At 36.2% G+C, this 15,034-nt stretch overlaps 2 protein-coding genes across 4 annotated transcripts in view; one reads left to right on the top strand and one right to left on the bottom strand.

Annotated features, from left to right (window-relative positions):
- Nucleotides 1–14,803, bottom strand: part of LOC105251443 — a 29,531-nt gene extending 14,728 nt beyond the window's left edge. For 2 of the 3 annotated variants that reach the window (XM_025414834.1, XM_025414819.1), the window contains exons 1-7: nt 11,263–11,490; nt 10,767–11,054; nt 8,683–10,425; nt 2,150–2,314; nt 1,231–1,416; nt 768–944; nt 253–418 (exon numbers count right to left, since the gene is read on the bottom strand). In XM_025414834.1, coding sequence (XP_025270619.1) covers nt 253–418; nt 768–944; nt 1,231–1,416; nt 2,150–2,314; nt 8,683–10,425; nt 10,767–11,054; nt 11,263–11,490 — 2,953 coding nt within the window. Of the gene's footprint in view, nt 1–252; nt 419–767; nt 945–1,230; nt 1,417–2,149; nt 2,315–8,682; nt 10,426–10,766; nt 11,055–11,262; nt 11,586–14,458 lie in introns of those variants that run through there. The other variant, XM_020027540.2, reaches the window with a different exon arrangement.
- Nucleotides 4,562–8,294, top strand: LOC105251442 (carbohydrate sulfotransferase 11). Its single transcript, XM_011258273.3, has 5 exons — nt 4,562–4,986; nt 5,309–5,457; nt 5,545–5,876; nt 7,185–7,384; nt 7,557–8,294. Exons 1-5 carry the CDS (start codon nt 4,837–4,839, stop codon nt 7,785–7,787), a joined length of 1,062 nt encoding a protein of 353 aa, XP_011256575.1. The 5' UTR covers nt 4,562–4,836; the 3' UTR covers nt 7,788–8,294.
- Nucleotides 14,804–15,034: the final 231 nt, after the last annotated feature.

Below are 15,034 nucleotides of genomic sequence, written 5' to 3'. Positions count from 1 at the left end.
AGCTCTACGATAGTGTGCAGATAATCAAGTAATATTAAACTTTGCGTTTTATAACGAAACGTCACGCGACTAAATATGAGACTACAAATTTAATTTTAAAACGTTCATTAAAAATTCAAGTACTACATGGTTCTTTCCATGATTGTAATGTTAGAATCAACATAAAATACTAATTAAAATACATTATTATGTAATTCGCTATAATTTTATTTTGCACGTATTACGCTTTTCTCGTTTGTTCTCGGTTATTACCAGTAGCGGTCTGAACACTCGGTGAAATTTGCAAACCGTACACCACAAGACCATCGGCCGACACCAGGGGTAGCGACTTCCTGGCTAGCCGTGCTCTGATGGCGGCCAGCATTGCCTCGGCATCGGCCTGTCCTTCGGCCGCTCGTCTTCCTGCTTCAAGAACCTCCTACAACATCAATAGAAATCCTATAACATCAATAGAATAGAATCGCTGTCAAATGAAATCGCTCCAAGTTTAATTTCGCGTGCTTGAAACCAAAACTTCGAAAACTACAATTTATATATAAAAATAAAATTTAAATTTAAAACTAAAACTATTGAAATAAATGCAGCACATGATAAGATCATTCGGATCTATCTAGTATATAAGAAAAATAAAGACAAGTAAATATTAATATTATAGGATACAGAGATATTATTTTCTTAAATATAAGCTGGTTCCAAAAGTATTTTTGTGCCGCTAAGTTACAACATTTTAATTTATTTCGCAAGCTTCTTGATTTTTCAAATAATACCTCAGAATCATAGATCTGCCCCAAAACAGCTAAAGCATCGAGAGCAGCTTGGCGTACTCTGCGTCGACGATCCGCGACCATCATGGCCACTCGACTAATCACAGTCTCCAGTTTGAACTCGGTGCTCGGAAATGTCACTAACGAAAAGATCAGCAACTGCAGCGCGTTCTCTCTCGTCTGCAAAAATATAAATGATTTTAACTCGGCAGGAAAGAAGCAATTAATTTATATTTTTTGTTTTCGAAATACATTCGCGAAAAATATAAATATAAATTAAAATATAAATATAAATATAACTATAAATATAAATATAAATTAAAAATATAAATATAAATTAAAATATAAATATAAATTAAAATATACATATAAATTAAAATATAAATATAGATTAAAAATATAAATATAAATTAAAGATAAATGAAAAAAATATATAAATTACGCGAATTACGTTAAATAGATTTACTTTGGCGTTTCTGGCACTTAGACAGTGGGGCTGCAGTAATTGTTCCAAAAGGAGGCTGGGTTTCAGTCTAAGCATCGCAATCCTAGTAAGTTGGGCCGCAGCTGGACCGCCTTGTCTGGCGAGGCCCCAAGCTAGTTGGGGTAATCTCTTTTTTAGCGCGTCTTCCGAGACACCGGCAACTACAATCTGAAATACAAAATGGTCTCTAAGAATGTTGCACGTGCCATAAATATGAAATATAGTTAATGTTTGATGCTATACTGCATCATAAACCTATGACATTACGAAAGAATTATAAAATAGATTCTACTTCTACGCATTAAAAGTGTCTCCTGTACAATATAGATAGAAGAATGTACATGTCACATAGGCGTCCTTGTAACTTTGCTTAGGAATTGTAAATGTTTCTAGGATTGAATATGGATATCGATAATATAAGCTCCAATCAGGAAGTAAAAGAAATGTGCAGTACTGAAATAACCTTTAACTAATTTTAAATTAATTTTAAGAAATTAATTTAAATAATTTAAATAATTTAAACCTTTAACTAATTTTCAAAAATTAATTTAAATAATTTAAACATTTTTGAATTAAAAAATAATTTTAAAAATATCTTAAATATCTAAAATAATTCTAAAAATATTTAAAATAATTTTTAAAATATCCTAAATATCTAAGATAATTTTAAAAATATCTAAAATAATTTTAAAAATATGTTAAATATTCGAAGAAAGCGATATTGAAAAATATCGAAATCCTTACGAGATTCTTCTTTATCGAAGATATATTTCTCCTCTATTACGCGATATATATATTACATAATAACAAGGCTCGCTTATCCGCTGACAATTGCAGTAATAAATTAGCCGAGATCTCGGCGCATTAAGGGTTGATCTTGACGAAAGTTACGAGAACTTACCTTCGCCACCGCGAAGCCGGCGGCGGCCACCCGGCAGCTCCTTTCGCCGCCGAGCACCGCATGCAAGAGCGATCCTAATCGCGACTCTATCGCGATTAGCGCTGAGGACGTCCGCAAAGCAGACGCGACCCTCTCCAGACCTCTCACTCTCGCTCGCCAATCGTCCTGGAAGAATGACAAGGGATAATGAGAGGATATCAAGTGAGAGAAAAGCTCTTAGTTTAGAAATATTTGAGGTTTATCGAAAAAACGCGATTATTTTACATACATAATCAACGTTATATTTTCTATCTGCACTCGTCTCGCACGCAAATCCCCTAATTACTCCTAATAAGAATGTAAATCACATTTGCCTTGCTTGTTATTCTTGGAATTAACTAGTCAAATACTTTTGAATCATTAAAAAGCTAGATGAATTGTACTCGCGTGATTCATCTTTAATCACGAACATATTGATTTCTCTTGATCTTGCTTGCATAATTTCTATCCTGCCCGCAATTTGATTACGTTAAAGAATAAAAATGAAACTACAGTATATGTAAGGAGACTCTTTATTCAAGAAATTCAATTACGCGAGAGCGAATGAGCGGTGTCGCTAGAAATTCACGAGTCGACATTATTGATCGTCAAAGCGAGACCGAATGCAATGCACCGGTTGGTGCATCTGCATTCTCACCGCGTGTTTCTATCAAGCTCTATAACCGCGAAATCGATACCGGACTTGGCATCTTTTTTCTTCCTTTAATATTCCTTCGTCTAGATTTTTTTTTAATAGCCTTAACCGACGCTTCTTTTTTTTTAATAGCCTCAAACGCGTCTCCGACGCGCGTTCTCGACACTCGGAGACACGAGACGCGGAAGGTGAATTAACGTCTGGCGGAATTCGCTAATGATGAATCAGAGAACGGCTTGAAAATTGCATTCGACCGCGATGTGGCAAACGCGGCTGTACAATTGCCGCTGATTTGCATATACACGGGAACGCTTTCCTGGACCGAGCGACGTGGCACGCAATACGTGCCTAATTATTTTCTTGCACTTTTTCTCCCTCTTATATGCGCTCGGCCGCGATATAATTCACGGGGGAGAAATCTCTTCTGTCGTTTCTCACCCTCCCTTTCCCTCGCTCATCGCGGAATATTCATACTTTGCTTTGGCGCGCATAAACTCGACTTTATTCTACATAAGAAGGGCAACGTAATAATTTGTAAAAGCGTTATACATTTTCCTATGAATCTCAGTCTCAGAAAATAAACAAAGTTCTTATACATGTTACGGTTGAGAATTATCGAGATTTTATTCACTTGAAATTTAATTTAAAAAAAAAACAATTATAATATATCAATAATCATGAAGCGATATTTATCCGATTTAATTTTAAAAAAATATTATTTTGACACAAAAAATTGACTATAAACATTTAAATAAGAAAAATTAATATAATGAAATAAAGGTCCGTTAGATAAAATTACTAAAAAAAGAAAAGATAAAAGGCTACAAGGACCAGCGCAAAGGTTAAATAAATGCGAAGAATTAAACGGTAGTTATAATTTAACAAATCGAAAGAAATGTTTATTTAACTTAAACAAGACAAACGCTGCGTTTCGATCCAATTCGGATCCTTTTCAAAATGTCGGAAAACAAAGTAATAAACAAAAATTAAAATTAATGTTAACGGTCATTGATATAATTTAAATAAGATACTCGATGCGGAAAATTAAAACATTCACATCGAACGATAAATAGCGCAATTTCCATTAAACTTTTATCTAGTACAGAGAACTGAGTCTAAAGTAGTACGTTTCCAAGAACCTACAGGTGACATCGTAGATCAATTATGCAGAGCGATATGTGTTGCAAAAAGTCAAAGTTGGGAGATACATACATAATTCGTTTTCAGATACACAAACGATTTACAGAAATCGATCGCGTGGGCGGGGGATAAGAGTATTTATTTTCATAGACCTCTCGCAGACGAGGCCGAGGCCGCGCGTGCATTCATAAAAAGGTCTAGTGCAGTGACCTTGAAGTTACTCGCTGAATGAACATAAAGCGCACCTGTGACAATCGTGACCGTCGTCGGGATGTACGATACTCGTACATATAGATTAGTATCGCGAGCATAATAGAGATTTAATCGAATCTGGTCTACGCTGGCGTTAAAATCGCTCGTTATCGCTCGAAAGAGCGATAGGTATCCATTTTATTTGAATTATTTGATTTTGTTTGAATAGCTGAACTAACGGAATTAATATGCGGAGAACGATCCAGGCGTCTTCGGCCATGACGTTCCCCACTCAAATCTCAGGAGTGGACTTTCGTTCATCGACATCGAACCAATTTATTCATTCTTTGTACCTTGTTAAATCATTTTACGTCAAGAATCATCGTCTCAAAATTAACTCGGTTATTAAAAAGGCATCCGATAGTTTCCAAATATTCTATAAGTGATACTTAATTATAATCGCGATGGTATCAACGATCAGCTCGGGGCCGGTGATACTCTAGATCCATCACAATTGGTGAATACAAAACCGGTCAGTCGACGCGTTGAAGATGCAGAGAATGTATTTGTCTCGCAAACTCTAGAGAGAATCTACCGTTGTGTTCTAACAGTTCTAAGTGATGGATACGCGAGACGATCATATATTTGTGAATTCGGAATAAGTGCAAACCGTGTCTCGATCATGTCGAGGCAACAGAAGCGTGTGCTCTCTCGGTTACTTCGAATCGTCGTCTGTCTCGGTGTTATCTTGTTGACGTTAAAATTGTCTATTATCATTGTCGGAAACGAGGATAAACCTCTTCCCGTTGCCGATGAATTGAGAAAGCTATTGGTGAGTCACGCGTTGCATTCTATTAATGATCGATGAAGAAGAAATAAAACGATTTCTGTTTAAAAAGCGTTAACGCAAGTTATACATGTAATCTTGTAATAATGTTTTTAAAATTTAAATTAAATTTAAAGTTAAATGGAAATATTATAATTTAAAGTTAAATAAAAATATTAGAGTTCATCTTGAAAGTATCAAAAATAAATCTTAAAGACATAAAATTATATGTATAATTTATATTACATTTTTTTTAGATAAAAATTGATCCCTTTTATCTATTATAAAATTCTGTCTTTTAAGAGAAAAATCTGGTGATTTATTTTAGATCGAAGCTGAAGTGGATAACACACGACGATTATTGAACGTCGAAAGAGTATGCAAAAAGTATAATTTAGGCATCTATCGAAAGCTCGCCGAAGATTCATTGTTCAAACATCCGCCCACGCCGCAGTACAGCATCTTCTACATGGACAGGTTCATTAAAAAAAGAGAACACTTTGATATGATGAAAAATCGATTAAATTAATATCAACTTATTGATAACATCAATATGCCACGTAGAGAACACAATATATCGTATTGCCCGGTGTACAAAGCTGGAACTACGACCTGGCTCTACAATCTCTGCCTATTGATGAATGTGTCTATGGAGACGTTGAGTCCTGGCAAGCAACAATTGTCGACCATCGCCAGGAGGGCGATACCGGAACTCGAGTATCCCGAGGCAGAACGAGTCTTAAACGCGAGTAGACGACTTTTAGTCGTTCGACATCCGTTTGAGAGGCTGTTGAGCGCCTATCGCGATAAACTCGAGAACTGTGTTGCTGGCCGGGAACACGGGACACTGCATTTTTATCGCAAGTACGGAGCCAAGATCGTGAGGAAGTATCGCAGTAAGTCACGAGAAAGTAAAAGAGGGAAAAAGTATCGATCATTATATGTTTTTCTTCGCGCATATAAGAATCAAATTCAATAATTTATATTTAACTATACAGAGAAAAATGTATACTGTATTCAAGTAAATATTATTTATTTTAAGTATATCATAAGTTTGTATATCCGCAAATATATCATAAGTTTACCACAAGCATTAAATTTAATTGAATATATTCTGAATTTTAGTAAGTGCAATATTTTAGTCAAGAATATTAAATTAAAACAAAAATTTGGTTTGCTTACTGCAAGAGTTGACGTAAAGTAAGTTCAATTTTTCTTTGATACAACTTTACAATATTCTTGAAGAGAAAAAAAAATTCTTCTTTTGAGTACATGATAATGAGATTTTTTAACGCTTGTGATGAGTATATTTTAAGATTATTATCAAGAATATATTCTTTGTTGAAGAAAACTATTACTTAAAAAAAGAAAAATAAACTGAGTAATCGCTTTTCTTGGTAGAATGATATTTTTCTCTGTGTAGTTCACTGATATACCCGAAATCAACGTTTTGTGCCAAAACTGGTGCCAATAAATAAATTTGTATTTTACATGAAAGTTTATCTATAAAGGGTTTTTTTGCGTCGCTGGTGACGAATCAAAGGTTGAAATTTCAAAATTCAAAATGGCGAATTAAATATGGCGGACTAATTTTATTTCATTATGGAGAAGATCAAATTCGATATGTTCGCGTTTTTCGAGTCTCTTGTGATGAATCTATAGACAAAATTGCAAGATTTAAACTGGCAGATCCAATATGACGGTTTCTTGTGATTAACTTTGATATTCCATTATGGAAATATATCACACTCGATACGTTTTTTGGTCGCAGATAACGGATTAGTTCAAGACATTCAAACTTGAACATATTGAATTTGAATCTTCTCTAATGGAATAACAAATATAATAATAGAATAATAAAATTAATTCACCATATTAAATCCACCATTTTGAATTTTAAAACTTCGATCCCAAATTTGTCATCAGCGACCCAAAAAATGTGGGTGTATCAAGTTTCATGCAAATCCGTTGAAAATTGGCAAAGTTATTCATAGTGGACATATTTGGGCCATTACCAGTTGTGGCATTTATTTTTTGGCCATATTATGGGCCATTACCAGTGAACTGGTTAATATCTCATAATCAATTTCTTTTTTTTGTAATTTTAAGAAACGAAGAAAGTATCCGATTCCTCCAACTTTATAGAAAATACAGAGAGCGATATATAGATTCAATAATTTCTTTTTTTTTATTTAAATCTTCAGGGAAAAATTTCACCGAACCACGACCGGATCAGGTGATCCGACGCGATAACACGCCGTCTCCAGCTGGTGTGGAACCGACCTTCCGAGAGTTTGTCGATTATGTGATCGATACCGATCTCGGAAGTTATGGCGATGATCACTGGATGCCGTATTACCTCTATTGCACGCCATGCCTCGTCAATTACAATATCATTGCAAATGTAAGTAATGTCATAACCTGCACTCGCACCTGAAATTACTATTTGTCATGTGTCGCGCAATCCTCGAATGTCTTATGCATCTTTTAGAAGATTAAATTCGTGATAAATTTTTTCATAAAAAAATGTCTCCCTTCGTATTAAACTTTCCACGAATGTATCGTTAATTCCGCAGGTGGAATCGCTGTGGCGAGATCAAGTGTACGCCATCAATAAGTTAGGATTACAAGACAAGATCAAGCCTAGATGGAGACATAGCAACGGTCACCTCAACGCTTCCAGGATATACTTTCGTCAATTAAATAGAGCGACGGTGCAAAAACTGTACGAGAAGCTGAGACTGGATTTTGAGCTATTTGATTACTCGCCCGATATTTATTACGAGTACGCCACATCCGCGGATTAATTGAAGTTGATCGAATGTAATCGAGGTCTCTGCGTGAAGCTCTGCGTCTAATCTGTCTACGGCTTATCAAGACGCGATTTTATAATAATGACACTATCGTGATGACGTTCGATAGGAAACATCGAACAGAAAATATAAGTACTTCGTGTACATGAGATTGAAGAAAAAAAGGGCAGAAAAAGACATACATTAAGGGCCTGTGTACGCGCGCACACGTAACCCCGATAATTGATGGAGCTTAAATCACGTTACGTCACGCGACGAACTTTTGTCGACGAGAATCGATCGACCTACTTCTCACTGTATACTAATGTATCGGACCGGCGACCTGTCCTAAAGTCAAGGGTCCTCAAATGAGCATGTTAATCCCCGCCCCGAGTTCCAAGCGAAGCGTCACTCTGCCTCGACGGAAATGTCAAATATTTTCGCATAAGAAATTAGTTGGATATATAATGTCTCTAACGAGATATAAATAAATATACAAATATTTTATTTCGACTTTATGTTATATTGAATTATATTCGCATTTGAAATTAGTGCGATTAATTTATAGCTTGATTAAAAATTAATTTACATAAATAAATCACACGAATATAAAATATTTCACCTTCTTCCTCTAATTAAATTAGTTAGATATATATATTTGTGTTATTTGGAAAAATTTTTAAAGATTCAAAAATATAGTTTTTTTTGGCAGTTATAAAAAGATCTCAATAAAAGGTTCATCTCGATATTAAAAAGATTGAACTTTCACAAGCGATAAAAAATATACATTTATACCAAGAATTTTTTACAAAAGAAACTAATATATATTATATAGAGTAAATTTGCAATATATATAAAATATTTGATTGTATTTATTAATTTATCAAATAATATTTTCGAATCCACTCACCTTATTGTGCAGATCGTCCAACACCTCTTGATCAACCAAGCCCAATTCCTCCCAGCTGGGTTCTCGCGGTTTACCCTCGCCTTCGCTGCTGCTGCAGGTGACACTTCCGTTTCCCTCCAACGCGCTCTTCCTGTCGAAGCATTGACTGCGTCTCCTTCGTCCTTCATCGTCGTTCCTGACGGAGATCTCGCCGTCGTCGTATTTCGTCCGATCGTCCGTAATCGAGCCGAAAATACGCACCCCTTCCTCCCGTTCGTCATCATCAATAAAATCACCGCCGACCAGGCGATCTATTCGCGACTCGCATTCACTGTTAATCGGCGATCCGAATGGGAGATTGTTGGAAAAATCGCAATCAGAATTGATTTCCGATGTTTTCCGCACGTCTTCGTTCAAGCGTCCTTTTTCCGCTTCGTCCTTATTCTCTTTAATCGTCTTTTGATCACTCGGATCCGACAGTTTGGTCGGAGATGAATTTTTTTCTCTCCGCGAAGTAGTTTCGGAAACGTTCTCGTCAATCGCGCTCGCATTGTTATCTTCTTGTTCTCCCTTCGAGGACACATTCTTGGATGCTGCTGCAACTTGAGCTACCTTGGATAAGTTATTTTCATTCTTTATTCGATTATTTTCATTGTTCTTTGTCAGTTTCTCTTCTTTATTTGTCGAGCACAAAGTTGTCTGAGCTGATAAAGTGATATCTTCCTTCTTCGGTATCTCGTTAATTTCTTTTGAACTACCATTTACCTTGAAAGAATCTTTATTCTCTGAGACTTCGTCGCTTTTCTTATCTTTTTTTATTCTCTTAGCTTCTTCCGTTACAGGATCGATAATGATGAGAGGACTATCCGTCCGCGTAAGGATACTCTTTTTAGGACTCAATTGCGCATTGTGCGTGTATTCCCTCTTAGGACTGCTGGAGGCCGACCTGGAAACCCTCTTCGATCTCCGCTTTTCACCCGCATGGGGACTGCACGGTTGCGACGAAGGTCGTCTCCGGGTCGTTTCCGGCATCTTGGTGGCCGGCGACACGGGAAGCGGGATCCTCGTCTTAGGCGTTATGTCGATCGATTCTGTCTCGTCGCTGTCAGGTGTCCTCAGCTTGACGATCTCACCGCCAAAGCGGACGCGTCTGGGGGTCTTCCGTTTATCCGGAGACGAATTCTCGCCCTTGCCGGTTCCGCCATCCTCGCTCTCGTCCTCATCCTTCTCCTCCAGAATCGTCATCGTGATGGCCGTCTCTTCATTGAACTTGATCTCGGTTTCCAAAACGACTCTCGCTGGTGGTATGTTCGACGTCTCGTCCTCCTCTTCGGCGATACCGGAAGTGTCGCTGTCGCTATCCCAAGACTTGTTCAAGGTACGTTCCTTCGTGTCGGCTTTTACGATATCCTGCGCGCGATTTCTCTCTCGCTTCCTCTTGCTCGGCTTGATATTATAAATCTTGGAAAGAACATCGATATTCTTCTTCAGCTTGTCGTCGTAATCCGCCAGGTAACTCTCGAATTCCTCATCGCCGACCTCATCGCGAATCTTCATGAGGGATTTGAGAACGGCCTCCTGGTGCGGTACCTGGACCAGCCGTGCGGCGAAGGCGATCGTGGCGTCTTTGAGGATCTGCGTAGTCGGTGGAGGACTATTAGACGATGGAAAGAGTAGCAACGGAGCGCTCAGAATTACGCCCGTCGTCACGTTCGTCTGAAATGGATTGTGAGCATCTGGTCGGTTCAAGCCATCGTGAAGAATCTGTAACAAACACTCCTCGGTATGTAACATATTATTTATAAAAAAAATTCGTGAAAAATCGCGAAAGAGATCTAGAAACTCGCGTGTTTCAAATTTAATTTTTATTCATGAATAGATTATTTTTAAAAATCTACATACTTATAGTGAAAAGATAATATTCATAGAAATTATATGGGCGAGCATTTTCCCTCGATTAACAAAATAAAATTTATAGAATAAAATTTTAAATAAAATTAAAAGAGGTGAGAAATTTAGATTTATAATAATTGGATATATTAATTTAATTGGATATTGAAAAAATGTGAGAAAAACTTCTGTTTTAGCGCATTGCGGATGTTTACATTTTTGACCACGCTGTCCCTGTTGGGGGTGTGAACGAGGTAGACCCGCAGCGCGTCCAAGGCGCCCTTGCGTACCGCCGGCGCTGGATGCCCCAAATTATTGATCAGCTCCGGCACCACCGGTTGCATGACCTTGTCAACGGCATCGGTATTCAACGTCGGTAGAACGTCCATTAATACCCGCAGAGCGTGCTGGCGCACCTCCCATTCCGGGTCTCGAAGTCTCTCGGAGATCTCAACGAAGGTGGCCTGCGTGTCAACCTCGGATGGAAACCTACGCGTACGCACCTGGCAGGAGGAAACACATGTCATAGACGCAATTTGTAGAATTAAAATAAAAAAAAATAAAAATCGAATTAAAATCGAAATTAAAATCGAATTAAAATCGAAAAAAATAGTGTAAAATCGAGAAAAAATGCTATAATCCTTAAAAATGGAGATACAAGTATCAGACAAAATAAAATATAACGTTAGAATCTATGCTGTCAACGCGTACTACGTGTTCCCAAAGTGGAGTAAGCTGTATCGTCTGTCCGGACGGCGGGGCGGACGTCATCCTACGTCGCGGCTGATGACGATGACGACTGCCTCGTCGAGCCGACGAGCCATTGCCCTCTGACAACGGCCTGAGATCGTAGGTCGACGGCGGCACGGGGTCTTCCTGGGGCTGCAGGGGCCCCGCATCTGTCGATCCTGTCATAGATGATGACAAGCAACCGGACATATCCCCCTACGTCTCGTCTCTCAGGAACCACCGATTATCCTTCATCATCTCCCGCGATCGCGAATCCGACAATGCCTGATCGCTCATCGATGGTTCTAACGACATGAAAAACAAACTCCTGGAAATTGCATAAAGTTGCATAAAACTCTATTGATATATTTGTATAAATTTTTACCTTTGAACTTTCGACTTAATGTGTGGATATATTTTTACACTTGTGTAATATTAATATATTGCGAAAAAACGTCCAAGGTTTAAAATTGAATAGCAGTAATGATGATAAGTAATGCAAGGAAGGAAAGGATAGATCGATTCTCTCTACAAAGTTAATTAACTAAGATTGTAAAGACCGGATATGCTAACATAGGAGTATGCAATTTAACGATCGACACGTAATACCGAAGCGATGATTCTTATAATCTACCGTAATTCAAAAAATTACGGCAAATTGCTAAATATAAAAATGACTCATGTTTACTAAAGAATGAAATTAAGGACTTCGTTTGGTTTTTATAATCTATCGTGATTCAAAAAATTACGGTAAATGTAATTTTGCTCAACGTTGTACGAGATTTGCTTTCACGATTCGAACATATGTTCCGCAAAAAATTTAAAATTGCTAAATATAAAAATGACCCATGTTTGCTAAGCAAGAATGAAATTAACGACTTCGTGTTTGGTTCTTATAATCTATCGTGATTCAAAAAATTACGGTAAATGTAATTTTGCTCAACGTTATACGAAATTTGCTTTCACAATTCGAACATGTTTCGCAAAAAATGTAAAATTGCTAAATATAAAAATGACCCATGTTTGCTAAGCAAGAATGAAATTAAAGACTTTGTGTTTAATTCTTATAATCTACCGTGATTCAAAAAATTACGGCAAATGTAATTTTGCTCAACGTTGTACGAGATTTGCTTTCACGATTCGAACATATGTTCCGTAAAAAATTTAAAACTGCTAAATATAAAAATGACCCATGTTTGCTAAGCAAGAATGAAATTAACGACTTCGTGTTTGGTTCTTATAATCTATCGTGATTCAAAAAATTACGGTAAATGTAATTTTGCTCAACGTTATACGAAATTTGCTTTTACAATTCGAACATGTTTCGCAAAAAATTTAAACCTGCTAAATATAAAAATGACCTATGTTTGCTAAACAAGAATGAAATTAAAGGCTTCGTGTTTAGTTCTTATAATCTATCGTGATTCAAAAAACGGCAAATGTAATTTTGCTCAACGTTGTACGAGATTTGCTTTCACGATTCAAACATATATTCTGCAAAAAATTGCTAAATATAAAAATGACCCATGTCTGCTAAACAAGAATGAAATTAAAGGCTTCGTGTTTGCAGATATATCAGCTTATGACGTCAAAAGAGCGGGAAGCCACATGTCGGCGGAGAAACATGCAACTTGTGCCGCGTAAATCGCGTTACGTTTAATTTAAATATTACAGTACCCTCTCTCAGTACCCTCTCGATATTATTCGGCTGTGAGATGTCAAATCTCCTTCCTCCTAAACGTCCGTCGAAGCACGTTACACGATTCCTTATTCGCGACAATTTCCTTCCGGAATCGTGAATGATTGACGTTTGTTTTGCTTCCGGCATATCGAAAGATGTACGATGCTCATGATTGACATTAACATAAAGACAGCCAATCTCGTGTATCCGAGAGTCGAGATGCATATTTCACGAATGAATATCTCATAAATAAAAGGAAGACTGATCAAAACATGTCAAACACACAAGATGTCATTCGTTTCTTATGCACTCATTGTATACTCATATCCGCGAAAATATACGTATTTCGAACAAGTCTTGCAAGAGGAAAACCGCTAAGTTTATCATTAAATCTCTCACGACACGAACTCCATGTAAAAAAGTAGTACACACGAAATGCGATTGCATAATCCAGGGAAAGAACGTGCGTATTTTGTATTTCTTAAGGTATTATACATGCGATCATCGAAATTGTAGAATTGAGACCAATGAGATCCACTTGATAATTATTATATAAATTTTAATGTAATGCGAGCTTTAATAGAGAATTTTAAAAATAACGAAATATTTCTTGCGGCTTATTAATATTAATCAATATATATAACTTGGTATTTTAAATTCGCAAGAATCGACAAAACTTCATTTTGCAAGAATTTTTACGAATTTTTTAAATTTATCTCTTTGTGTATTTGATTAAAGATCGACTATATATATAATTAATTTTCTTTCTATTCTTTTTATCGCTATTCCTAATCATTTAAGTTAAGAAGTTATAATTTCAGAGAAACAAGGGAAAAAAAGTTTAAAAACTTTAAAGATATTCTTTAATTTTAAAAATTTGTATTAAATTAGGCAAAAATGATTTTTTTTTAATTTTCCCTTTTTATATCACACATATAGACAGATAAAATCTTCGCAAAATACTTAATATTGTAGAAACAAAATATTTCTTTATTATACAATATTTATGATATTTTAAATTGTTTTAAAAAATTTTTCATATAATGAGGAAACAGGACAATAAAAAAAAATCAAAATAGTTCTTATATCTATAATTCTTATAATTGCATATCAAGAAGGAAGGGGAAGGATATTAATCAAAAATATAACAATTTCTAATATGCATTTAAAAACTTTGTATGGAATTTTTGTGAAAATGTGACTGCTCTTCATTAATTCGACGACATCAATGAAAAATATTGTAACTTCAATTTAAAGAAAATTATATGTATATATCTCTGTAAAAAATTATAGGACCAAGTATATTTCAATATTTCGTACATCACTTGCAATTGTATAACAAGTAAAAAGTATTTACAAAAATAACTGATAAAACAACCTGATAAAATAATCTGTAAACGTTGTCGAAATATTACTTTTTTTTCTTGATATCGTCGAACCTTTGGCGAATTATTGTAATTAATACTTTTAATGTTTGGGAAGAAACGAAGCGCTTACTTTAGGTGAAGCAGCGGAGGGACACGCCAATACACAGCGGGTGTACTCGGTCGCGGCCGGCATGTGACTATTGCCACCGCGTTCTCCGCGAAGGAAGGTGCTTCGCGGTTAATATCGACCACCCCCGTCCATCCCCCTATCCCCCACTTTGGCGAGAATCGTCTTATACTTTACAACGAGCGATAGCGTCGCATATAACAAGCACCTTGAGACACAAGATATATATCGCAAAAATAAATCATTATCCTAAACTGTCTTCTTAATGACAGGACAAGTCTCGTAGAGGGAGAAAATTTGGCGCGTGCTTTCGCGATTGATTAATTATTTTTATACTTTAATACGTGTTAATGGATATATTAATAGTATATTAAAATCGATAAGAAAAAGGTACATGAACACGCGACATTGAAGCGATAATATTTTATTGTGATATTATTTGATGAATTTGAAAATTACGCTTGAATGTGTGCGTTTATTTCGCGTTTATTTTATAAATCCTTTCGTCTGTAAATGAAAATAAAGTACATAATCAAGTATACTCGCGAGGGTGAAGATTTGACGAGCTATATCCTTCTT

Source organism: Camponotus floridanus, unplaced genomic scaffold (genome assembly GCF_003227725.1).
Source record: "Camponotus floridanus strain SB8 unplaced genomic scaffold, Cflo_v7.5 scaffold1, whole genome shotgun sequence".
Taxonomy (NCBI): Eukaryota; Metazoa; Arthropoda; class Insecta; order Hymenoptera; family Formicidae; genus Camponotus; species Camponotus floridanus.
This window is presented reverse-complemented; position numbering and strand designations above follow the sequence as displayed.